At 35.7% G+C, this 27,971-nt stretch overlaps 1 protein-coding gene across 2 annotated transcripts in view; it reads left to right on the top strand.

The window, feature by feature from the left end:
• The window catches only part of PALS2 (protein associated with LIN7 2, MAGUK p55 family member), a 43,347-nt gene extending 16,056 nt beyond the window's left edge, over positions 1-27,291 (top strand). The window contains exons 5-12 of one of the 2 annotated variants that reach the window (XM_037041284.1): positions 6,827-6,868; positions 8,568-8,699; positions 10,754-10,853; positions 11,175-11,243; positions 13,058-13,219; positions 18,343-18,545; positions 19,816-19,944; positions 25,646-27,291. In XM_037041284.1, coding sequence (XP_036897179.1) covers positions 6,827-6,868; positions 8,568-8,699; positions 10,754-10,853; positions 11,175-11,243; positions 13,058-13,219; positions 18,343-18,545; positions 19,816-19,944; positions 25,646-25,822 — 1,014 coding nt within the window. In that variant the 3' untranslated portion in view covers positions 25,823-27,291. The remainder of the gene's footprint in view (positions 1-6,826; positions 6,869-8,567; positions 8,700-10,753; positions 10,854-11,174; positions 11,244-13,057; positions 13,220-18,342; positions 18,546-19,815; positions 19,945-25,645) is intronic. The other variant, XM_037041285.1, reaches the window with a different exon arrangement.
• The last annotated feature ends 680 nt before the right edge of the window (positions 27,292-27,971 follow it).

The following is a 27,971-nucleotide window of genomic DNA, read 5'->3' as shown; positions in this document are numbered from 1 at the left end:
TTACTTCCTTGCACAACCAATACAAGGACAAGAGTGAATTTAAAGACAAAAAACAACCAGAACTTCCAGAAGATTGAACTGTATTAAAGTCTAACAACCAAGGAGTTAAAGAAGAAACATCCAGACCTGAAGGAGGGACAGACCTGGGGTGGAGGGGATGTGTGGTGAGGCAGAGGCTGGCAGACCAGGTGGCCCCACATTTGTGTAGGATAAAGCAACAGGAACAATTATGGAGCAAGACAGATAGTTCAAACCAGGGTTCCAGTGCAGGGAAATAAGCTTCAAAACCTTTGGCTGTAAAATCATGTGCTTGTTGTAGTGGGAGAAACTCCCAGTCTCACAGGAGAGTCTGTTGGACGGGTCCTAGAATGTACACAAGCCCACCCACCCAGGAATCAGCACCAGAAGGGCCTGATTTTCTTGTGGGTAGCAGGGGAAGTGACAATGTGGGGTGAGAGCCCAGCAAGCAGCATTGTTCCCTCTCTGACCCCTCCCCCACACAGTGCCACATTGCAGCTACATGGATTGCCTCACCCTGGTGAACACCTAAGGCTCCACCCCTTACAACATAAATGGTATGCCAAGACAAAGAAAAATGTCCCCAAATGAAAGAACAGATCAAAACTCCAGAAAAGGAACTAAGTGACAAGGAGCTAGCCAACCTATCAGATGCAGAGTTCAAAACACTAGTAATCAGGATACTCACAGAAATGATTGGATACAGATGCAAAATAAAGGAAGAAGTGAAGCCTATACAAAGTGAAATAAAGAAAAATATACAGGAAACCAATAGTGAAGGGAAGGAAATGGACTCAAGCCAGTGATTTGAAACAGAAGGAAGAGGTAAACATTCAACCAGAACAGAGTGAAGAAACAAGAACTCAAAAAAAATGAGAGAGGCTTAGGAACCTCTGGGATAACTTTAAACGTTCTAACATTTCAATCAAAGGGGTTCCAGAAGGAGAACAGGGGGAGCAAGAAACTGAAAAGTTATTTGAAAAAATAATGAAGGAAAACTTATACAATCTGGTGAAAGAAATAAGCATGCAAGTTCAGGAAGCTTGGAAAGTCCCAAAGAAGCTGGACCCAAGGGGGTATACACAAAGACACATCATAATTAAGTTACCCAAGGTGAAAGGAAAGGAGATAATCTTAAAAGCAGCAGAGTTCCCATAATACTATCAGCTGATTTCTCAGAAGGAACCTTGTAGGCAAGAAGGGGCTGGAAAAAAGTATTCAAAGTCGTGAAAGACAAGGACCTACATCCAAGATTACTCTATCTAGCAAAGCTATCGTTTAGAATGGAAGGGCAGATAAAGTGCTTCTCAGACAAGGTCAAGTTGAGGCAGTTCAGTTTCACCAAGACCTTACTATATGAAATGTAAAAGGGACTTATCTAAGGAATAGAAGAAGATTAAAAATATGAACAATAAAATGACAACAAGCTCACAACTTTCAACAACTGAACCTTAAAAACAAAAACAAAGCAACTAACTGGAATAGGACAGCATCACAGAAATGGAGATCACATGGAGGGTTATCAGCAGGGAGGAGGGAAAATGGGGGGAAAGGAACAGGGAATAAGAAGCATAAATGGTAGGAACAAAATAGAGAGAGGAAGGTTAAGAATAATATAGGAAATGGAGAAGCCAATGAACTTATATGTACAACCCATGAACATGAACTAAGGGGGTGGGGGAATGCAGGTGGGGGGTGCAGGATGGAGGGGGAGAAAAGGGAGGAAAAATGGGAAAACTGTAATTGCATAATCAGTAAAATATACTTAAAAACAAAAATACAAGAAATTAAAGTTTGATTTCACTCAAGGATGTATATGTAAAAATTCTCAAAATATTAGCATGTGAAATGTAATCATATATTAAAATGATAATACAACATGTCCACGTTGGATTTATCCCATGTATGCTAGGATGGTTTCCTATCAGATAATCCATGTATGTAACTAAGCACATTAACAGCTTGAAAGGGAAAACCCTCAGTAGAGAATTTTATAAAATTCAATACCTATTCATGATTCTTTTAAAAAGATTAATAATTTAGGATCAGGAAAGAACCTTTCAAATCTTAGTTTTAAAAAAATTGAACAAACATTTTGAATCATTAGTTGACTGTTGGAACCATTCCTTTAAAATCAGGAACTAGACCCTCAGCTGGTCAGCCTGACACTTCTTGAGTGCCAAGAGAAGCTAGCCAAACTTCAGGCATAATTGTGTGGTAACAAGGAGTTGCCTTGAGATAGTATACGGAATAACAAATGATAACACAAGTATCTCTTACAACAGATGATAAAAGTCTTTCGTTCTCCTTAAAGGAAATGGGAATAAATAGTATCTCTGATATCAAAGAAGCAAGTATGTGTGCAAACCGGGGAATGGCAACCCACTTTAACAATCCCAACGCTCAGCCGTCTGTGGCAGCAAATACTTTCACCATTATCAGCCACATCTAGACAAAGGAGCTGACAGAAGTGCCACCCAGCATCTTAGAGCAGCTTGATGTCGGCAAGCCTGAGGACACTGGCAGAAGCTGGATGGAAAAGTACCACTTGCTTTTGGGGAATAGGATGATATTGTTCAGAATTTTAATGAAGGAAATGGACTTGACTCAACTTCTGAAAAAAATAAAACTTCAAGAATTTTAACTGCTTTAAAAATTTTTGTTTAGTGTGTAATGGAATTCTGAGCCTCCCTTAAAACTGCTGCTTTTAAAATTATCGTTTATACACATTTATTTGTTGGCATTCATTAAGCCAAAGAAGCCAGCACATCAAGTTTAAAACATTAAGACTTTGCTTTTTTTTTTTTTAAAGATTTTATTTATTTATTTATCTTTAGAGGGGAAGGAGAGAGGGAGAGAAACATCAATGTATGGTTGCCTTTTGTGCATCCCCTGCTGGTAGTTAGCCTGCAAGGAACTGGCCTGCAACCCAGGCATGTGCCCTGACTGGGAATCGAACCGCGATCATCTGGTTCGCAGGCCCGCGCTCAATCCACTGAGTTACGCCAGCCTGGGCTGCTTTTTTTTTTTTTTTAATTAAGAACTAGAGAACAATGTTCACTAGCACCACTTCTATGTACTACTTTATTGAAAGTTCAATAAGCACAAAAATACAGAATATAAAGGCAAAGGGTTTAAATATGAGACAATAAAACTTATTTTCAGATAATTATTTTTTTAATGGAATGGAAACTTCCCAAAACTATAAATTATTTGAAAAATAGAGTTTAGCAAGGTGCTTGAAAATAAGATTAGTATGCAAAAATCAGTTGCATTTCTATATGTCATCAGCAAACATCTAGACATGTGACTAAGACATTTACAGTAGAGTCAGAAAATGTCACATTTATGTCGCGGAATAAATCTAACAAAAAAACTCAAGACGGCTACACACAAAAATGTTATGATGAATATCTAAATAAACAGCAATATATATCATGTTCATGGACAGAAATAGACTATTGTAAAGATGTCAGTTTTCCTCAAGTTGACTTGCAAATTTGATGAAATTCCAATAAAAATTCCAATGGGTTTTTCATGGTATTTGATAAGATGAATAGCCAAGTCATTTCTGAGTCAGAAAAGCAGAAACAGGGGTTTATTATTAAGGTATAGAGAGTAAGATATTTTCAAAAGTGGTAGCACTAACTTATGTTCCCCACAGCATTATATGAGAGCTTCAGGTACTACACATCTTCACCACCTTTTGGTATGGTCAGTCTTTATCTCGTATGATTTTAATTTGCATTTTCCTAATAACTACTAACATTAAGCATTTTTTCATGTGTTTATGCCATGCTTATGTCTAGTTTGGTGATACCTTTAAATCTTTTACCCATTTTTTATTGAGTCGTATTTTTTTAATTTGGCTTTGAGAATTTATGTCTTCTGAATACAAGTACTTTATCATAATTAAGATTAACAAAGATTTCTTTTAGTGAAAAGGCTTGTCTTTTTCATTCTCTTAGCAGTATAATACAAAGATTTTAATTTTTTTTTCTTTTTATTGAATTCATTGGGGTGATACTGGTTAACAGAATTATACAGGTTTCAGATGTACAACTCTACATACATCAAGTGTACACAGCATTGTGCATTCACCACTTCAAGTCAAATCTCCACCCACCATTTACCTGCCCTAGACCCTACTCCCCCTCCCTCACCCCTGCCCCCACTTTTGGTATCCCACTTTTGGTATCACTTTTGATCGATTTTTCTGAATTGTTTTAGGTTATGTTTTAGGTTATATTTTCCTACTTATTTGCATGCCTGGTAATTTTTTTTAAGGTTTTATTTATTTATCTTTAGAGAGGAAGGGAAAGAGAGAAATATCAATGTATGGTTGCCTCTCATGAGTCCCCTGCTGGGAACTGGCCTGCAACCCAGGCATGTGCCCTGACTGGGAATTGAACCGCGATCGTGTGGTTTGCAGGCCCGCGCTCAATCCACTGAGCTACGCCAGCCAGGGCTATGCCTGGTCATTTTTGATTGGCTGTCAAACAAACATCATGAATTTTGCCTTGTTGAGTACTGGACGTTTCTGTATCCTTCGAAATATTCCTAGGCTTTGTTCTAGGATGCTTAAGTTACTTGGGAGCAGTTTGATCATTTTAGGTCTTGCTTTTAAGGTTTGTTAGGAACCACAGCAGGATTAAGTGTAGGGCATAACCCCTCTTAATACTCAGTGCCTCATGAATGATGAGGTTTTCCCATTCACGCTGGTGAAATAGAGGCTATTTTTGACCCTGTACAAACTCCTGAATTTGTTCTCTGTAATGCTGGTTCTTTACCTGACCTTGAGCAGTGTTCTCAATCATGAGCACTGATCAGTACTTTGCTGAAGACCCAAGTGACCCCTCTGCAGTTCTTGAGGCCTTTCTGAGTGTAGCCCTTTCCTCACTGATTATTCTGTGCACGGTAGCCACCTTGGTCTCCTGTCCTCTCCTCAACTTTTGGAGACCACCAGGCTCCACACAGATTTTCCTTTCCCAAGTCGCGCAGTGGAAACTTTGTGCCTTTAGCTGGAGCAAGTGTATGGCTCATCTTGCTCCTGCATTTTAGGAATCAGCACCTTCATTGTCTGATGTCTTGAAAAATGTTTCACATATTTTGTTTAGTGTTTTACTTGTTTTAGGTTGGGGGTTCTCGTTGTTTCATCTTAGAAGCAGGAATCATTTTATCTTTTATTACTACAGATATTTATGTTCTAAATAAGTGAAATCATTCCCATGATTCAAAATTCAAGAAATAGAAATTTATTTTTAGTTGAAACCTCCTTCCTAATTTTCTACTAATCTAGTCCTCACACAACCCTATAGGATACCATGCTATTAATTTATCTTTCCAGAGTTTCTTTATTCATATGCAAGCAAAAAATTATTTACTCTTTTTTCCCTTCTACCTCCTTTTTTATGAAAAGGTTACATAGTGTCACACTCTGAACCTTGTTTTTTTGTTTTGATTTGTTTTTTTAACTAACCACACTGTCTTGAAGATCTTTCCTTTTTGATACACAATCTGCCTGTGGAAATACATCCCCCTCCTCTTTTTAACATCTGCATAGTGTTATATTACATAGATTTGTTTAATTAGTTCCCTATTGTTAAGTAATCAGGTATGTCTGATCTTTTCCAGCTGGGAATAATTCAGTAGTTAATAGTCTTATTCATAAGTCACTTTATATATATCTGAATAACATTACCGTTGAATATTTTCCCAGAGGTGGATTGCTAGGTCAGAGAGTTCTACATTTGTATTTTGAAAGTTATTGCCAATTGTCTTCCCAAGGGATTGAACCTGTATTTTTACCAACCTGTTAGAAGAAAAACTGTTGGCTTATAGTCCAGCCCTGGTATATCAAGTATTTGTATTTATGCTAATCTAACAGGAACAAAGTGTTACCATATTATAGTTTTAGTTCGTTTTTCTACTCTGAGGTTGTACACATCTCCTCCTATATTTAAAAGCCATTTGTACTTCTCTTTCTCTCTCCCATCTACTTTAGATTGTTAGTCATTCAGACCTTTCTTTTAATAAGGTTGTGAGATTGAAATATGTTAGGTTGTATTTAGAAACTTTTTAATAACAAATGACCAGTTAACATCCATAGCCTATAGTGAAACTGTTTAAAATGCACTTAATAAACTATAATTATACTAGACAAATATCTAATGATTTTAAGGTTATTATAAAATGTTTAGATCAAAGATTGGGTTCATTAGTTCTTTCATACAAATTTTCAAAGTTAAAAGTGAGGCCAATTTAATTTGAGTTTTTGAGCATGAAAGTAATGTTCCAAAACTAATAAGTGAAAAAATAAAAATTATTTCCTCAAGAAACCCTTTACATTTGAAAGGTATGGTTTTTGTTCTACAAACAATGCATTTTCAGAACAGTTTGTTGGGAGTTGGGGAATGAATATTTGGAATTTGGACAAACTCAGAAAATCTGAGCTTTATGGTTACAAAACATAGCCTGTTCCACAGGGAAGAATTAGAAACATCGTCATGATGACACGGTGTTCTCATTACTCATCTGTGCAGCTTTCTTGAGAAGTAAGGAGTCTCCTAGTATTTTTACAACTTTGCATGTCCATGCTTTTCTCTGCCTCATCTCAAACCCCTCTTGACTTTTTGCTTCTATCATCTATGATTTTCAGATAGTATACTGTATGGACAATTATTTAGGGAAGTAGTTGCTTTGCCAAATGAGTGAGTAATAAAATCGGCCATTAGTTTGTTTCTATTTTGTTGATTTATTATCACTGTAAAGCCTGGCTTTATTTATACAATGAAAAATATATTTCTAGAGTTGCATCAAAACGGAGAGGCATCCAGCACACGCCCATCAGGTATGATGTCATTCCAGGACAGTCTCCGGTACTCCGCTTTTCTGTCTCACCAGCCAACTAAATCTACCTTTATTGAACTTAATCATATGGGGTTTTCTCCACTGCCAAATCATTGAGCTGCATGTCATTGTCAAGTTAGCCAATTGTCACATTTTAGGCTATCTTAATATTATTTGTATGCTTGCTTTTTTAGATATAGCTGAAGTTGTATATCTGAAAAAATGATTGGCTTGCTAATTTTTTTAAACATTAATATTTAGCCTTTCCAAAGTTGTTGAAAATGTTCTGAATGCTTTCTTTTAAAATCATCTAATTGTGGAAAACTAAAATTTGGTCACATGTTGCCAAATTTAATTATTTTTAAATCATTTAATATGCATCCATCACATTACCTTATACTACACTAATAAGGTATTTATGTGTGTTATTTGACTATCTGGTGTGGTTATATTTATAGGCATATGATAGACAAATAGAAAGATAACATTATTTTGACTAATTATGTGCTTTTCCTGCTTGTTGAAGTTTACCTGCTGAGTAATGCTTAGTCAGTTTTTAGAAGGTAAAATTTGAATTCCTATAAATATGCATGAAAAGTTTGTTTTAAGAAAAATTATGTGTGAACTTGCTATCAAATACTGAAAATGCTTAACTTAATTAGAATTCAAACTGAAGTAAGTAAGCAAAATATTCAAGATACTGGAGATCATAACTAACTGATAACTGACTTACCTTTATTGATAAGACATATTTAAAAGAAATTTATATAGTTAAAATAATTTAAAGTAGTTTCAAGCCTTTTTCAGTATTTGTCTTATAATTAGTTTAATGCCAATCATAAAATTAGAGCAAGATGATTCCAGAAAAGTATTTTCCACACTAGTTTTGGCCAGTATAAGTCTATGTGATTTAAAAAGAAAAGTATTAATAGGGATGAAAGTTGCTATTTTTTTAAGGTTACTAAATATAGCTCAGTCCATGTTCAACATGAACTTTTATTATTTAATTTTGGTTTCAGACTCTTTCAAAAAGTCAGTCCCAATATATGTGAAATATATGCCTTCAATCAACTGCATACATTGTTTCAGGATGTTAATTAGGAAATAACATTTGCTTGCATAAAAATTATGCAGTGTTGGTTGGAAATTTATGTGAAAAGAAAGATAGAATTAATGATTGTCAAACTCTGTTGATTTAAGATTAGACATTAAAATAGAAACAAAATTTTAATGTGGTGTTAATGTTTATTTCGTATTTTCTTTTCTGATACCAAATTATTAATGTCCTAATAATTTAATTTTTATTTGAAAGACAGATAAGTTTCTTGGTTGAAGTATTAAATATGTTGTCAAATTCCTGGATTGTGTAATTCAGTTGGTTGGAGCACCTTCCCATAAACCAAAAGGTTGCCAGTTCAATTCCAGGTCCAGGCACATGCCTAGGTTGTGGGTTTGATCCTCGATCAGGGCACGTACGAGAGGCAACTGATTGATGTTTCTCTCTCACATCATTATTTCTCTCCCCCTTCCCCTCCCCCTTCCCCTCTCTCTAAAATCAGAAAGCATGTCCTTGGGTGAGGATTAAAAAATATATAAATATATTGTCAATAACAATGAAATCTGAGTGTTTTGCAAAAGATTTCAAATATTCAGTGACAAATGATAATCTATAGTATTTTAAATTATTCTGTGTGTTTTAGGTATTTGTGAAGTGTCATTTTGATTATAATCCATACAATGATAACCTAATACCCTGCAAAGAAGCAGGATTGAAGTTTTCAAAAGGAGAAATTCTTCAGATTGTAAACAGAGAAGATCCAAACTGGTGGCAGGTTAGTATGCTTCTCAAAATTTCCTCAACTGCTTTTTTATTTTTGGTCGTAGATCTGGCCAATATTTGAATCTTTAGGAAGATGCTATTATTCCCATTTGTTCCAGTGTTTCTTCCTGCATGAATAGCTCCTACTTCGAGGCTGCTGATTTTATGGATAAAAGACCAAATTGGGAGAGAATTTGTGAGTAGCTGTTAATAAATACAGGATTAACAAGTCTGTGATGCCATCCCTGGTTTAGGGATTAGACCAGTCCGTTCTTTCAGATGGGTAATTGCAGTAAGATAGAGAATTGGGTAAGAACAACTTGTTTGGGGCCATCCCTTTTCAGTGTTTGTTTTTATTTGTTTTAACCAGGAGTTGTTTTTTTTTTTATTGTGGTTGTTGTAGTCTTTCTCTTGTCACCTCTTCCTCCGAATACATTCATGGCAAATAAAACAAGTTTTTAAGCTCTTAACTCTTAAATCTCTTTGCCTGCCTCTTCTCATTTATTGAGAAGTGAAGGCATGCTGTATCACCAGTGTGTTTTTGATTGTGGATTGAAGTCTGTGTTTATGGAACAGGATGTGTTTTATCACTGTACTCTGTCCCCTTGGTTTTCCAGATCTGTGGGATGGTGTTCTTTCCCATTTCCCTTAATACAGCTTTCAGAAATTCCTAGCAGCCATAGTCTGTTTTTGTCATTGTTTGCATCTGGTAACAACCACAGTGTTCAGAACCAGAGAAACTAGGAAATCAAAAGTTTAAATTTCCTTAAGCTATCAGAGTCTCATTAAAAAACAACCTGTGAGAAAAGGATTTGGGACTCAGCACTAAACTCTAAATTAAACTGATACATCAGTAATGTAATTAGCTCTAATAAGTTATATTGACTTATAAGGGAAATGAATTATAAGAATGAGAACAATCTTACTAAGATGTCCTTAAATTTAAAGTAAGACATTAGGCCCTGGCTGGTGTAGCTCAGTGGATTGAGCGCGGGCCTGTAAACCAAAGGATTGCGGTTCAATTCCCAGTCAGGGCACATGCCTGGGTTGCAGGCCGGTTCCCAGCAGGGGACCCATGAGAGGCAACCATACATTGATGTTTCTCTCTTTCTCTCCTTTCCTTCCCCTCTAAAGATAAATAACATCTTTAAAAAAATAAAGTAAGACATTAATATGTATAATTGCTTAGAAAATGAAGAAATAGAATTCATGATTTCAGCAACTTTCCACTGATTTTCTTAGACGGGTCACCTAAAATACCTGCCTTCTGTGGCTGTGTCCTTTATTGAATTTTTCCATTTTCTATTTTCTGACTTTTTGAATGCCATCTCTTAGTTTTGTTGTCTAATTTTTTCACCATTATCTCAATTTCTTCCTGCATTTTTTGTTGCCTGTTTCTTTGGGGATTGTAATTGCTAAAAATGTACCAGATTTTTTTATGTTTGTTTGTAAGAATAAAGTCACTGACTTTGTGAAATAAGCCACTAGGTAGCCAGTTCTCTGACTACTGGCACTTCTTTGGATTTTATTTTAAAAGTTTCTTGGCAGTAGTTGAAGTTTTACCTCCTTAAACTTACTACTTCTGAGGATATTCAGATTGCCGATAGCGTGAATAAAAGGCTCCACTCTGTTCCCACTGCTGTCTTTCTGGGATGTGGCCTCAGGAAATACCAACATGGTAGGATTAAGGTTGGTAGAAAATATCTTACTAAAGGATGCTAGATGAAATGTCCTGTAAGCACATGGAATAGCATTTGTTCCTTTCCATTCTTGACTTAGTATTATAAATAAAAAGTTTTGGAAATTTGAAGAGCCTGTCTACTTTTGTCTTTTGGTCCCCAAATTTTCCTACCAGGTGGTGGGTGGATTGCTTGATTAGGTACCACTTGATTCCTTAGTGCTAAAGTGTTTAAATAATTTGACAGTGCCGTGGATTTAAGTCTCAAGATCAGTTTTTAAGAGCAAATGTGGTATTTCTTTTTTTACTGACTACTGCTTGTCCTACTTTTTAGAATATCGTCTCAAATTTTGGTCACTGACATACACAATTCATTAATTTGATTCTAGGCTAGCCATGTAAAAGAGGGAGGAAGCGCTGGTCTCATTCCAAGCCAGTTCCTGGAAGAGAAGAGAAAGGCATTTGTTAGAAGAGACTGGGACAGTTCAGGTGATGAGCTACGCAATAAGTAACAAGTCACCCTTTGTGGCCAGTTTTCTTTACCTCTTTCATATGAATTAGCAAATGACTTTAGTATATATCTAACATTAATCCCCATCTGCTTTATTGTATCACTCTCAAACGTAAACTTTTGATACCTTTATGCCACCTGCTGGTGTGGTGTTAGAATTCAGTGGCTCAGCTGCCCCCTTCTGCTTTGTAGGATGCAGCACTGGGGAGATCATTGTTCCACTCCTATAGAAAACCACAGGGCAACTTTATCATATTTTGACATGCTGCTTAGGTTATATTTGTCTTGTCATCCTTCAGGACCTTTTTGTGGAACCATAAGTAGCAAAAAAAAGAAAAAGATGATGTACCTTACAACCAGAAATGCAGGTACGTTTGCAATACTTTATGAGAAGTCTAAGTGAAATAGCTTTATATTATTAATCAGTGTGGCATAAGATCTAAATGTATAAATGGTCAATGAACATAACTCAGATTAGTACTCAATTCATGTGAATGCACAGTATGATATAATATAAAGACATTATTTAAATCCTAATATTATTTATGTTTATACCATCACCAGTGTGCTTTATTTTATGAGTATAGTTTACAATACAATGAATTGGTTAGGATTTATACTTGTGTTAATGAAGGAGCAATTTATAATTGAAACTATTTATTCAGAGAACTTTGATAGTAACTTATATGTCATTTCCAAAGAGCAAAATGCCTTTATGAAGGTATTAAAAAAGTTATGATTGAGGCAACTATATCTGGCCTAACAGTGTCCATAATACTTTTGGGAAAATAGTACGGAACCAACTCTTAGTCTCATCTGCCCAGGCCAGGGGGCTGTGCGGGGTAGAGCATAGTCCTGCCCACCAAAGTCAAATAAAAATGAAAAAAATATCGGTCTGATCTCTTAGGATTCTTTCTGAAATCTTTTAGACTTAAGGAAAGATAAATATGACAACTACCATAGTTACTCTTTTCATTTTTAGAGGCCGACAGGAGTGAAACATAGCTCTGGAAACTTACTCAAAGGAATTGTCCATCTTGAAGTACTTTCTTTATTTCCTAGCTGCCTCTTTACTGGTATTAAACTAAATAGCATACTATAAAAGAATAATATAATAATACATTATAATAATATAATAATGAGAAAACAGGCTCTCCCTTAATATCAGTTCAAAAAAGTTGCTGTTAAAATAACCTAAGGAAGAAGTGTTATTACCACAGCTTGAGAGTTATAGCCATAATAATAGCAATATAATATTTTAAACTCAATTTAGCCTTATTAGTCATTAAATATATGTTGTTAAAGCTTTTTTACAAAATAGGAAATTTGTAATTTTTCTATTGAATAAGATTATAATTGTGGAATGTAATAATTTGTATTACTGAAAATAATTTGGATTCTATATTTTATGTTATACATAAATTTAGAATCTTAATAATTAAATGTCAGTCTGTTTTCCACATTCATTGTATTGATTAATAAATGCAAATACATGCAAACTGATATTTGCAGAATCACTAAGACAGTATTTATTCATTTAAATAAGTTCTCTACAAGAACTTATTTAAGTATCCATGCTAGGTGTGCTGCTGTCTTCCATATTTGATACATACTTTATTCTTAAGGCTGTGATTTTTTTTACAAAGATTTTATTTATTTATTTTTAGATAAAGGAAGGGAGAAGGAAAGAAACATCAATGAGTGGTTACCTCTCGCACGCCCCCCAACTGGAGACCTGGCCTGCAACCCAGGCATGTGCCCTGGCTTGGAGTTGAACCTGTGACCCTTTGGTTCACAGGCCAGCCAGGGCTGATACACACTTTTTAGCTGAATAAATTATATAAACTATTTGTCAATGAATTATTTATTTTAAAAGAGTTATTTCTACGCATGAGTTGATGATAAAAGATTTTATGAATAAAATATCTGGTAAGGATGAAGCAGACATTTTTCTAGCTTGGCTAGACAAATTTTAAGAGCACATGGATGGAAGCAGATGTTTAAATTAAAGTATAATTTCTTGTACTTTACCCAATTAATAAAAATAAATCTGTACTGAGTACAATTTAAATGATATTTAACTATCAAGACAACTAAGACATTACTGAACAGAATAACAGAGGTTTTTTGTCCCTATAAAAGACAATTGAATGTGATGTTTTCCATTTCCTTTTACATTTAGAATTTGATCGTCATGAAATACAGATCTATGAGGAGGTAGCCAAAATGCCTCCCTTCCAAAGAAAGACGTTAGTATTAATAGGAGCTCAAGGTGTGGGACGAAGAAGCTTGAAAAACAGGTTCATAGTGTTGAATCCCACCAGATTTGGAACTACAGTGCCATGTAAGTTTTTGTGTTTTCTTTGATATTTAATTGGCAGGAAAATGTTGTGGGGGCAGATTATTCTTATCTATATTCCCAAATAATTTTTTATTATATCAGTGAAAACAAACAAATAGAAGATACTGAAAAATATAGCTGTCTTGAAATAGCACCATTTCCCTGTCAGCCTGCTGCCTGGTAGCAGTCACTTCTCCAAACTCCTCAGTGCAGAAATGTTAGTTAATACAAGCATTGAAAGTTGTGGCAAAGTCCGCATTAACTTGTATTTTCTTTTACTATTGAAGTTGTATTTTTCACCCCCTTTAGTGTAAAGAAAAGAGAGAAACCTGCTGGATCCTCAGACACTTCTCACTGTGGCAATCCCTTCATTAGTTTGTGTGATCCTGCAGGATCACAAGCCTGATTTTTGATAGTGCATCAAGAGTGACTCCTCTTCCAGAGCAGGCAGCATTAACTAAGGTCTCAAAGATTGATGTACAAAATAAAATGATACTGATGGGAAGTATTACCATTAAGTGAATCAAACACTCATGATGTTTGCATTCTTTCCTTTATTTGCATATTTACATGTTAAGTTCAATAATGATGTCAGAAGTGTTCTTGATGAGAATGGAATTAGATCAAAGAGTTAGATGATATTGACTTATTATGAGGGCTAATACACATTTGTCCTTATTGTAAGGATCCACGAGCCTTTACTTGTGGGAACTTACAGCTCTGTCCCCTAAAGAATGCAGGAGGCAGGCCGGTGTTGCCTTTATAAGTCTCCTTTCTGTGCCTGTATTGCTGACCATACCCCCTTATTTTGATTAACGCAGTATTTCTTTAGGCATATTAATTTAGTGCCTTTAAACTGTTCTGAGTCAAATCTTAGCCTAATGTTACTCCATGTCTTTTAGATGAATTTTAGAGTTTCTCTATTTTCATCCTTTTTTGAGGTTTAATTTGCAGTGACTAATCTTATTGCTAAAGTCCTTAGGGATTGCTAGGAGAGGAACCTTATCACTGCCCCCTCGGGTGGGGTTTTGGGTTCCATTGTCAGCACTGTAAATCACTAAACTCTGACAGATCCTAGTTCCGTAGCTGTAAAAACCTCACTCTGCTCAAAGTATTTTAAGTATTTTATTTTATCAAATTAATACATGTACAGTATTTTAGTTAATAGTTCTTAAGGACATTTAATGGAAAAAATAAGCATTTTCTTCTGCCTCTACCTTGGGCCTACTTCCCAGAAACAGTTGGTTTCCTTTCTTTCTGGTATTTCTTTTGGTAGTCTTCCATATTTCTTAGTTGTCTGCATTCTGCTGTTTCTTGCCTTATCCAGTGCAGGCCTCTTCTGTTGACTTCCTGACGATCCTCCCAATGTAAAGGTAGCTCTAGCTTCAGTTAATTCAGTGGTACTTTCTTGGACAGCCTCTGCCTCTCCCCCCACCCAGCAATTGCTGGACAGCCTTTTTTCTTCTCTTACCTTGATTTCATGTGTATATAGTTTTGTTTTAAACCAAAGACTTACTTATGAGGTCATTTTTTTTTCCTTAGAGACCTCTCTCTCAGAACCTCAGGCTTTTCACTTCAGGGAGCACCACGTGCTGTCTGTCCCAGCTGCCGCGCTGCCCCCACAGTGAGGTGGCTGCTTTTCCTTGCTGTCCTGGGTTGGAGCTGTTGTTCCTGCATCTTCTTCTTCTTTCTTAGTTTATTGCCTTGTTTTTCTGGACACATCCTCTTGTAACTTCACCAGAAATGATGTATGGGATTAATTTCCACGTTGTTGGATTCGAAGATGTATATTTTCTGCCTTGTATTTGATTATTTAGCAAAGGATAGAAATTCTGGATTGTAGAACTCACAAGATTTTACTTGAATCAGTTCTGTAAAGAAGTTCAATGTCATTCTAATTCTTGTTATTTCATACATGACCTGGTTTTTCTTTCACAAATATTCAGTCTTTTGTTATATTTTGTTGTATTTCAGTATTTTGAAATTTAATGATATGCCTTTGTGTGCGTATTTTTAGCTCATTGTGCTGATGATTAGTGGACTTTCTGTCACAATAAATCTGCCTATCTTACATTTCACAGAAATGTGTAATTATCTAATGTGTGTTTGTAATAAGCTTCTTTACCTAATGTAGTTTTCAAGATTCATTCATCATATAGGAGGTAGCAGTATTTAGTTACTTTTTATTGTTAAATGATACTCCATTTTTATGGCTACACCACATTTTAGCTGTTTATCAGTTGATGGACGTTTGGATTGCTCTTTTTTTAGCTATAATGAGTAATACTGCTATTAATGTTTGTATACAAGTGTTCATGTGAACATACGTGACTTGTTTTTCTCAGGTACTATGTAGGAATGGAATTAGTAGGTCACACAGTGACTGTGTGGGACCTTTTGAGAAGCTGCCACATTGTTTTTCACAGTAGCCACACCATTTTACCCTCCCAGCAATGCATGAAGGTCCCAGTTATTTTTTTAATTTTATTGAATTAATTCAGGTAACTGATGAATAAAATTATATAGGTTTCAAGTGTACAATTCTATAATACATAATCTGTGTATTGTGGTTAACCACCCAAAGACAAGTCTCTTTCTATACCACATGTCTCTGCTTTACCCTCTTCTTCCTCCCCTTATCCCCTCTTTCCCTCTATTAATCACTGTACTGTTCTCTGTATCTCTGAGGGTTTTATTCGTTTGGCTTCTTTGCTTAATTCCTTCACCTTTTTCACCCAGCCCCTCAGCCCCCCTCCCTTCTAACAGTTGTCCATCTCGTCTCTGTGTCTATGAGTCTGTTGCTATTTTGTTTGTTAGGTTATTTTGTGCATTAGATTCCACATATAAGTGAAATTATATGGTATTTTTCTTTGTCAAGTTGGCTTATTTCACTTAGCATAATACTCTGCCTGACCACCCATGCTGACCCAAAAGGTAAGATATCCTTCTTTCTTTGTGGCCAAGTAGTATTTCATTGTGTAAATGTACCACAGCTTTTTTATCCACTCATCTACTGGTGGACACTTGGGCTGCTTCCAAGACTTGACCATTGTAAATGCCACTGCAGTGAACATAAGGGTGCATATATTATTTTGACAGTGTTTTGAGTTTTTTCAGATATATTCCCAGAAGTGAGATCACTAGGACATAAGGCAGTTCCATATTTCATTTTTTGAGGAAATTATGGGCTGTTTTCCACAGTGGCTGCACCAGTCTGCATTCCCACCAACAGTACACAAAGCTTCACTTTCCTCCACATCCTCTCAGCACTTGTTGTTTGTTGATTTATTGATGATAGTCATTCTGACAGGTGTGAGGTGACATCTCATTATAGTTTCTCTTTTCTAGGAATGAAAAGAGGCTTTAATATGTGGCAGTATAATTTTTGTTTTGTTTTTCAATTGTTCAGTAGAGGATGGGAGTGTAGTTAAAGTGCACTGGCAAACTAAAAACACTTGGCCAAGAATTAAGATTGCGTCAGCATGCTGAGATGGCAATGGGAGCAAGAGTGTGCCTATACGTATGTATTTCAAGCAGCACAGTCCCATGTACGTGGTTTCACTGTAGAGCTTTACCAAAAAAGTAGTTCTCTTCTAAAACTACGTTCACAGTTACTGAGCCAAGTCCTAGGTTATATTTATCTGGGGAGTTTTAAATTGCCTTAGAAGTTCTATCACACCATTGTTGGTGGATAATTCTAGAAACATTAGAGATCACCCAGTTTTGACTATAAAAAGCCATCGTCTTAACACCTTGAATATCTTTAAGTTACCTTGTAAATGCTATGGGTGCGCATTGGTCTGAGATGATCACTCAAGGTTGAGCCAGAAAACAGAGAAAAAGGGAGTCCAGTTGTACATAATGGTCTCACTTACCAATTGGACCCTTATTATTGAGCTTGAGTTTGAAGTTCATTTTGTTCTTATAAAAGTTTTCTTGATGTGTTATGCTTATTACAAATAGTTAAAATACCATCAACTTTCAATCTGGATCACTTTCCGATTTTAATTGTATGTGTTTTTAGTGTTTTTTTCAGATATTTTCTATGTGTAAGTACTTGATTAGAAGTTGAAAACTTTTTAATACTGATCCAGCTAAGCTCAGATTAAGGTTAAACCTGAAAGTAACACACACGCACATACTCTACCTCTTTTCTTCCAAGCCACCATTTACAAGTTGTCAGAGACGACCAAATTTTGCACTTTTGCAACAGTTTAAAAGGTGATTATAGTCCATTCTTAGCAAGGCCCAGTTGCAGAGGAGTTTTATGTCTCTGGAAGTATTTAGAGCTTTAAAATATTATACAATGGGATCTCTAAATTTTTACTTGGTCTCTTCATTCTCTCAGCAAGAATACACGTCGTATTGGAGTACAGAAAGTTAATAGACCTTAATAACTTTGAGGTGGCTGTTTCCACCACTAAAGTACAAAATAGAAAGATTAATGTGTAGGAACATCAATTAGCAAGAAGCTAAAATAAGTGTTGAGATGAGATGAAGAATAGACAACTTGTGGGTAAAACTACACTTCAGAAAAGTGATAATACTAATTAACTAAGGATGGGAGAACTTCGCTCAGTTGCTGGATACTCAGTTAGGAAATGTTAAAGTGTAAGAAAAGGATATAATTGATATTTCTTAAGGAGAAGGGGAGTGCTGGTCAGCTGGAAAAGATACTCCCTTGCAACAAAATCTCACACTTACTGTGATTCCCCATAATTAAGAAATTAAATTTAGGACTCTGCTTCCAGGTAATTATATTTTGGTTAAATCACATTTTTTGAGACAAATTGCATGTTGGGGACTATCTTTTAAAACATTCCTATAGATCAAGAATCAGCAAAACTGTTTTACTCAGGAGCTACATAGTAACTATTTCAGGCTTTGCAGGTCATCTAGGCTCTGTCACAACTACCCCACCAGTAGAAAACAAATGGAAGCATAGGTGATAAAAAGAATGAGCATAGCTATTGTCCAATAAAAGTTTATTTACAAAAAAATAAGAAGCAGGCCAAATTTGGCTAGAGGCACTAAATGGAAAAAGCTTAAGCAACCCTGTTTATTTTCATCTATTTTCTAATATCCTGCACTGTCTTTGTATAAATTCTCAACATTATTTTATTTAGTTACTTCACGGAAACCAAGGGAAGATGAAAAAGATGGCCAGGCTTATAAATTTGTGTCGCGTTCTGAGATGGAAGCAGATATTAAAGCTGGAAAATATTTGGAACATGGGGAATATGAAGGAAATCTCTATGGAACCAAGATTGATTCTATTCTTGAAGTTGTCCAAACTGGACGAACTTGCATTTTGGATGTCAACCCACAAGTAAGCTGCATGGATTCCAAAGCTGTTTCTTTTAAATTTTATTTCCTGTGGAGTTTTTGTTTTGTTTTCTTTTGAGATTGTGAAGGTAATTCTTTCCCTCCATTACCTGTTGGTGATAGAGAACCATGTTATGCATATATATAAGTTAAATAAATCTCTGATCTGTTAGTCAAGCACTAGAAATGTGGTAGAAATTTGATATTTACTTGCCCAAGTATTATATAAATGCATACATTAGGAAATATTAAGTTTAAAATTTAAACCAGACTCAAAATAGTCATGGGGGTGTAAAGTACAGCATAGGAAACAGTGTTGATAATATTGCAATAACTATTCATGGTACCAATTGAGTAATGGAAATATCAGGGGGAACACTTCGTAAAGTGTATGATTCTCTAACCACTTTGCTATATACCTGAAAGTAACACAAAATAATATTGACTGTAAACTATAATTGAAAAAATCTTCTAAATTAAAAATACATAAATAAAAGAATAAAAATTTGAAGTCACATCCATTCCCACCCAACACATACACATAAACATTCATTTCATACTCATTGCAATTCATGTCTCATTCATCAACCCCTTCCCACTACTCTTCACTTAACCCAAACTCACTTCCCTACTCAGAGATAAATACTGAGTTTGGTGTATATCTTTATGTCTTTTTAATATGCCTTAAGTAAAAATATATATATGTGAACATATGCATATACAAAGTGTAATGTGTTTTCTGTTTTTGTTGATTCTTTTCATGAATAGGAAAATCCTATACAAATTCTCCAGCTTTTTTCACTAAACAGTTTTACTTGAAGATCTTCTTATGACAGTTATTATAGAGCTTTTTTATTCTTTGTAATTGCCTCTTAGTATTTCATAATGTGTATGTATATTAATATATATAAACACTCTCCAATTAATAGACACTGAGATTAATTTCTGGCTTTTTAAATATTAACAGAATCCTGCAGTTAACACAGAGAATGCATTTACATAATTCTTGATGACTTCTGGTCATTTATTAAGTTTAGTGCTGTCCTTTGTTCAAGAGGATCAAAGAGTAGTGAGACAGGTCAGAACACAATTAATGGATCACCCTTTGGGGAAAGTATTCTATAGAATCAAAAGGATACAAGTGGGGCGAGTGTTAAATTGTATCCTTAATCCTTCGGAAGAGGGCAGGTAGACTTTGATTATTTAGTAAATAAAAGGTAACAATACAAATTCTAATCCTGTGTATGCTGGTGTGTAATCTTTCTTCTACACAGGCCCTGAAAGTACTGAGGACATCGGAGTTCATGCCCTATGTTGTGTTCATTGCTGCTCCTGAACTAGAGACTTTACGCGCCATGCACAAGGCCGTAGTGGATGCTGGCATCACTACCAAGCTTTTGACGGTGAGCAGTTCTTTTAGGCTAACAACGTTATTTCCTCCTACAACTTCTCCTTGTCCTTTTTTTTGAGCATGTTTTAATTCTATATACTCATATTTATGAAATAAACATACTATATAAGGTATTACAGAATAAAGATTCATTTACTAGATATAGTTAGGATTTAGAACAGTATTGTTTTAGTGTAAAAATTATTGTTCACTTTATTTTAAAACAAATGTTTACTTCCTGTATGTAAATGAAATGGACCAGTCTTAAATCATGCATATTAACTCAACCCCCTTATTTTACTAGTGAGGAAACTGGCCCCAGTAACATTTTAGTTTCTATTAGATGCTTTCTCTTCTTCTCCTTCTCTTTTTTCACATTGTAGAAATTTTAAAATATATACAAAAAAGAACTTCCATGCACCCATCACCTAACTTCAATAATATATGGCCACTTTGTTTTAATCACAATTCTCCTCACTTCCTCACTTCCTTTGAATTATTTTGAAGCAAATCTTTGATGTCATATCAACCATAAATACTTCAGTATATATCTCTAAAAGATAGAGACTTCAAAATAACCATAACACCATTAACATGTAAAAAATTAATAAGAGCAGCTTCTTAGTGTCATCAATATATAATCTTTATTTGAATTTCCTCAAGATTTATAACTTTTTTATAGCTGCTTTGTTCAAAATCAAGATCCAAATAAGATCAATACATTGCATTTACTTGAGGTCTTCTAAATCTTTTTTCTCCAACTTAATTGAGGTGTAATTGACATACCATAAACTGTACACATTGACAGTACAACTTAAGATGTTTGTGCATATGTATACCTGCATGCAGCCTTGACACGCAGCCAAGGTAATGGACATGTTTATCTCCTCCAAAAGCTCCCTTGCGCCCCTTCACAATCCCTCCCTCCTGCTGCTTCCACCTCTCCCTACTCTATAGCTGCTAGGTCTTAAAATCAGGTCTTATTAGTCCTCTTTGCTCTTTTTCAGGTTGAATGTCTATACTTCACTTTCTGAATAGCTTCAGTATAGGTAGAAGTGTTTTCGTGTTGCTGACTAATTCGAACATTTGCATCAGTTCTGTGTCAGTTTTGGTTGAATGTCTATTCCTCAGGATGGGTCATATTTTCCTGCTTCTTTGTAATCCTCTTACTTTTTTATTGGATGCCAGGCATGAGCTTTGTTCTAGGATGCTGTTATTTGGAACTAGTCTGTTTCTTTCAGGTCTTGCATATCAAATTTGTTAGGTAAGACCAGAGCAGTTCTCATTCTCAGGACATTTGTTTTTCACTACTGAAGCAAGACCATTTGAGCACTCTCCCAAATGGCCAGTGCATCGTTGGGTTTTTTATTCTGCCTGGTGGGAACAGGTCCTGTTCCTGGCTCAGGATGAATACCTCTCAGCCTTTCTGGTGGCTCTTTGGTGACTTGGGTAGTGGTACACATTCACAATTGGTTCTTGGCCACATGCTAGAAGGGGACCTTTTGCAGGACTTTGAAGTTCTCTCTCTGTGCTCTGCTATTCCATTCTGGTATTCTGTCCTGCAGACTCTTGGTCTCCCTGGACTCACAGCTCTGTCCCAACTTAGAGAGTCCAATAGGCTCCTTCTGGGCAATGCCTCGCCGTGTTGCAGCTTCTGGAAACTCAGGCTGGTAATTGGGGTTGATCCAGGGCTCACTTCATTTGTTTCCAGTCTCCCTAGGATCTCTCTTTCATGGCCTGTTTCTTGATGTCTTAAAAAACTGTTGTTCCATACATTTTGTCTGGTTTAGTGGTCAGGCCAGGAGGGTTAGCCTGNGTCTCCCTGGACTCACAGCTCTGTCCCAACTTAGAGAGTCCAATAGGCTCCTTCTGGGCAATGCTTCGCCATGTTGCAGCTTCTGGAAACTCAGTCTGGTAATTGGGGTTGATCCAGGGCTCACTTCATTTGTTTCCAGTCTCCCTAGGATCTCTCTTTCATGGCCTGTTTCTTGATGTCTTAAAAAACTGTTGTTCCATACATTTTGTCTGGTTTAGTGGTCAGGCCAGGAGGGTTAGCCTGGTTCCTGTTAGTGCCTCGTAGCTGAAAGCAGACATCCCTTTAATCTCTTTTAATCTTAAATTCTCACTGCCTTCCTCCTCTGTTCTTTTAATCTAATTTAGTTGTTTAAAAAAATTGTTGTCATTTATCCTCTCGAGTGGAATTTTGTCAATTCTGTCTCCATTGTGTCATTCTCCTCCTCTGTTTCTTATATTTCCTGTGAACTGAGAGGCTCGATCAGATGCAGGTTCCATTTTTTTTTCCAAGAATAATTGATAAGTGGTACTTGCTTTGTTACATTTTTAGGTATCTGAAAAAGGCTGTCTCTCTTTTTGTGCTAATATTAATCAGTGGGTTCAGGTGTTGTGAATCTTGTCTGTAAAGTTTCCCAGTAGTTTTTCACCTAATGATTTCAGCAGGTTTCATTGGTCTTTGCCTGGGTTAGTTACTATGTTTTTAGGCATTGTGAGTTGGTAATATTCTAAGTTTTTGACTCTTTCTGATTTTATAAACTAGAGTTCTTCAAAAAAAAATAACTGTTGTTCATCAACTAGTTGATTACTCCAAATTAGAGTTCTATAGGAAAGTCAAGATATATACTTGATACTTTCTTTCCCTTTATGGGTCAGTTTTCAGAATAATGGGCTGTTCCGTAACATCCTCCACAGGCAATGGGTGACCAAATAAGGTTTGGGTTATGTTTTTTTTAAAGATTTTATTTATCTGTAGAGAGAGGGGAAGGGATGGAGAAAGAGGGAGAAAAACATCTTGATTGGTTGCCTGTGCCCTCGACCAGGAATCGAACCGGTGTCCTTTTGGTTTGTAGGATGGCACTCAATCCACTGAGCTACACCAGCCAGGGCTGTTTTCTAATTTCATTATGAACACATGGATTTTCACTTGATGTGTAATTGCAGTTACTGTTCTCATAGATGCTCAGATTTTCCCATCTTTTAAAATTTTTAAAAAAAATTTTCAGTTAAAGTTGACATTTAATATTATGTTTCAAGTGTACAGCATGGTGGTTAGACATTAATATAACTTATGAACTGAGTCAAATTGTCCCACCAATAGGAGCTTATTGAAGTTGGTCCTCACTCAAGGATATGTTCGTTGATTTAGAAAGAAGGGAAAAGATGGGAGAGAAAGAGAGAGAAACATCAGTGTGAGAGAGAAACATTGATCAGTTGCCTCTCATTTGTGCACCAAGTGGGTATCGAACCCTTCTGGCGTATGGGAGGATGCTCCAACCAAACAAGCCACCCATCCAAGGCCTGATTTTGTTTTTAACAAGACATTTTGCTAATGACTTTAATAGGTTAAGTATTATTTTCAAGTTGAACCATGGCCTATTTATAGATCTGAAATAAAAGATATTTTAAGTTTTTCAAACTTATTTAAGAATCTCAGTGAAAAGTATTAACTAAAAGTATTAGTGGCCCTCCGGCCTAGTTGGGAACCCACTTCTCTGTCTATACTTTCCTTTATATTAACTTATATACTGTCATTATGCTGATGATTTCTAATTTATATACAGGTAACTCAGACCTCAGAGCTCTGACTTGCATAACCAATCACCTACTTACATTTCCACTTGGATTTCTCGCATACTTAATTAACCTTTAACAGGTACGAGGTAGAACATTTGCTTCCCCAATAAATCACGTTCTCTCCATCCCTACTTGCCAGCTGTGCATCTTCTATACCCATTTACTCAAGATAGGGACCCAAAAGAATCCTCAATTCGTTCATTTTCCTCACTTTTCACTTCCAGCCCATTAGCTCATCCTGATGATTTTATCACCAAAATACAGGGGTGGGCAAAAGTAGATTTACAGTTAGTTGTAAGTATGTGAAACGGAGTTTATTCTTATATCATTATTAATTATTGCTTTATTTTCCATACAAACTACTGTAGACGTACTTTTGCCATCTAGGTCCTTTAAGACCTATTCTATGCCCATCTCAAATTTTTACTCAGCTCTCCCCTAACCTTCTGTGCATCCTGGTCTTCTTTCAGTGTCTTAAACACATCAGGGTCATTTCCCTCCTGGATTTTGCATGGTTGTTTCCTCTGCCCTGAGGGCTCTTTCTCTCACTGTGGTTCTCAGTTTGAAAGTCATTTACTTTGTGACTTTGCAATCGCTCTATCAGAAGTAGACCTCTTAAAGTACTCTGTTCCTGATCTCTTTTGTAGTACTTCGTACAATTTGCAGGTTTTTGTGTTTATTTGCCCTTTATCTGTCTTATCCACTGTAGGGTAGAAACCCACTTTGTCTTACTCATTGTTATAGCCATAAATAATAAAACACAGTAAACACTTTAATAGAAACTCAGTAAATATTTGCCATGGCCAGGTTGATTAATTGGTTGGCGCATCATCCCATACACCAGAAGTTTGTGGATTCAATCCCTGGTTGGGGCATGTGTAGGGAAGCAACCAATCAATGTTTTTCTCTGATGTAGATGGTTCTCTCCCCCATCTCCTCTCTCCCTAAATCAGTGAACATGTCCTTGAATGAGGACATATTTTTATTTAAAAATCTTTAAATAAAATAAATATCTGAATAACTCATAGAATTAGTGTGAAATTTCAAAACACTTGCAATTTAATAAAAAGCTTTACTTACACAGAACCCATTACTTATGTATTCCCTACATCATTCCAAAATGACTAGAAATATTTTGTGAATTATAAATAATGCTAGCTAAAAAAATAAATAAATGAAAAGTTAGTCTTCAAAACACATTTGTAAGATTCTCTTTCTTAGAGATAGTCAGCAAATGTGGCTTGGAGGTTAACAGCCACTAGAAATTGGGTTCCATGATCTAGTGTCCATAAGATAAAAATATGTTACCATAGATTTTACCCTAAGGTGAAATCTTACCCTAAGGTCAACAGCCTTTTAATTAGGAATCTTACCCTCATATCAGAACAACAGAAGATGCAGAATACTCGTAAATGAGAACATGAGCACAGCTGGAAAGGTGAGTACAGGAGCAGGTGGTAGTATCTTTTTTGACACTCTCNTTTTTATTTAAAAATCTTTAAATAAAATAAATATCTGAATAACTCGTAGAATTAGTGTGAAATTTCAAAACACTTGCAATTTAATAAAAAGCTTTACTTACACAGAACCCATTACTTATGTATTCCCTACATCATTCCAAAATGACTAGAAATATTTTGTGTATTATAAATAATGCTAGCTAAAAAAATAAATAAATGAAAAGTTAGTCTTCAAAGCACATTTGTAAGATTCTCTTTCTTAGAGATAGTCAGCAAATGTGGCTTGGAGGTTAACAGCCACTAGAAATTGGGTTCCGTGATCTAGTCTCCATAAGATAAAAATATGTTACCATAGATTTTACCCTAAGGTGAAATCTTACCCTAAGGTCAGCAGCCTTTTAATTAGGAATCTTACCCTCATATCAGAACAACAGAAGATTCAGAATACTCGTAAATGAGAACATGAGCACAGCTGGAAAGGTGAGTACAGGAGCAGGTGGTAGTATCTTTTTTGACACTCTATGTAGATTCGATTTTGAGAATTAATAACAGAATCACAATAAAAATTATCCAACATACTTGTTTTTTATGTTCACTTCGAGTTGGTATTTGAGCAAGTAAATATACATTATAATAAAAACATTGCCTTTTAAAACTCTTCCACAGGACTCTGACTTGAAGAAAACAGTGGATGAAAGTGCACGAATTCAAAGAGCGTACAACCACTATTTTGATTTGATCATCGTAAACGACAATCTAGACAAAGCCTTTGAAAAGCTACAAACTGCCATAGAGAAACTGAGAGTGGAGCCCCAGTGGGTCCCCATCAGCTGGGTCTACTGATGACTCAAAAGGTTCACAATTAAAATCCAACTTTTAGAAAATGATTACAACAATTAATCCTTCTACTGAGAAAACATGTGTGCAGATAGAAGCTACCTGCCAAGTCCAGGCGTTTTTACTGTGTAGATTGAAATACCAGTACACCATTCTGAATTTTTATAGAAAATATGGTTGGAAAGGTGTACTAATATATAATTTATCTTAATTTTTCTAACTTTTTATGGACAGTGTATTCATACCACATAAAGAAATGCGTTGAAGCATTTTGTATGTTTTGTTTTAGTACCCTTACCTTTTTCATCAGGAATTTTCAACTCATTCATTCGAACATTGATCTCACATTTTCACTGTGATGATAAATACTTGAAATAGTTTTGTAAAGTTGTCATTTAGCCCAGTATTTAACTAATGAAAAGAGAAAATAGTTATTGGCCTTCTTTCCTAATATAATTTCTTACAAAAGAAGAACTTCGATGTCAGTGCTACAGCCAGTCTTTTACCATCCAAATCTGACATCAGAAGTCTGCTCAGTGCTACGTGGTTTTGTTATTTCAGAGATGTATGGCTATCCATTCTGACCTGTACAGACATGTTGGCGTTTTCCCCCTTCATTTCTAACTTCAATGGAAAAAGGAAGAGCAATACCCTGCACTCTCATTTGTTGGAAAGACAGGCTAATACTAAGTTAACATGTACACAGCAAGCAAGGCGGGCAGGCTCAGAGAGTGCCTTCTGTAACACCTTACAGTAAAATGGCACAGTTGACTTACTTTCACAGGGAAAAATTTAACTGATAAAAATGAACCTACTTCCTTAGACAGATTTTTATTAGGATATGGTCAGCAACTGTACTATGCTTCTGCGTATTTCTGTGATCCTTAAAAATGCCTCTAAGTTTGCAGTTTGGAGGGGTTATTGAACAGTGTGCTTTTTGAAGTACAGTGTGATCAGTAAGGTATTTGTTAGATTTGTTGTGCTGAGAACCCAATCCACTGAATGATTTTTAAAATTTGGAAGTAACTGTCAGCTGTTTTATCTATATATAATATATGCATTATATAATATGTACATTGTATATATTATATAATATATATTAAATCATATGGTGTTTTTTTACATTTCTGTAAGGAAATGCACTTTTTTGTTTAATGATTAGGAAAACAGTTCTCTAGATGCATTAATATGTACACATTTCCAAAATTCACCTTAGCTAATACGTTCCTTTAGGATTCTTGTATGATATAAATTCTTGCTAAAGTGTACTTAGATGCAGCTCATCATTAAACTAAGTCAGCCACATTTTATATTGCTGCTGGAGCTTTTCACATAAACAGTACTCACATTTAGAGGGCTTGGTGCTTAAATGTTGGTGGTTGTCTTTGTCAGGTGGCAGGCACCTGGCTGCTGAATTTGTTTCTCCCTCACCAGACCTGTCCCAGGGAACGCCAGCGGGGGCGCTAGAGCCGGGACGAAGAGCCTGGCAGTGAGGAGTAAGCACACTTTAAGTCTCTTCACAATGAAACAAAACTCTCAAGCTGCTGTATTGTTAAGATTGAAAGTCCATAAGTGTTTTTTAATTCCAGATTTCATATCCAGAACACAAATTCACATTTTTTGTCCTAGGATAGGAAATTGGTGGCAAAATGGATCACACTCTTTTAGTAACTTTGGTACCTTTTAAACCTCATATATTTACATCACAGTATTGGCTTCTCAGAGCAACAAGAATCAAAGCACAGTGCTGAGGTGATGTCCTGTGACTTAGTGTTTCAACACACTGTAAATGTTATGAGAAATTTCATTTCCACATTCTCTGGTGTGCCTTCATCTTTGAACAACTTGGGGATTCTTGTAGACAAACACTTTGGATTTGTGGACAGTTTATCCACAAATATTTCAACTGTCTTGGCAAATAGAGATGATTTTTACATCATATGTATTTTTAGTTGTATCATGTAGTATAAACATGCATATTATTTAGAACAGAGTGAATATGTTAAGGAATTATTCCTATTATAATTGGTACTCATCACTACTTAGTTAATACATACTGGATCCCTCCTAATATGAAATAAAATGATGTAGTTCATTTTGGACTAGATGCCAGAACTGAAGAAAATACAATTAGAAAAGTTCATTGTATCTCAAT

Source organism: Sturnira hondurensis, unplaced genomic scaffold (genome assembly GCF_014824575.4).
Source record: "Sturnira hondurensis isolate 20B ecotype Veracruz unplaced genomic scaffold, ASM1482457v3 Scaffold0002840, whole genome shotgun sequence".
NCBI classification, from domain to species: domain Eukaryota; kingdom Metazoa; phylum Chordata; class Mammalia; order Chiroptera; family Phyllostomidae; genus Sturnira; species Sturnira hondurensis.
The sequence above is the reverse complement of the archived record's forward strand: the minus strand, read 5'-3'. Positions and strand labels throughout refer to the sequence as shown.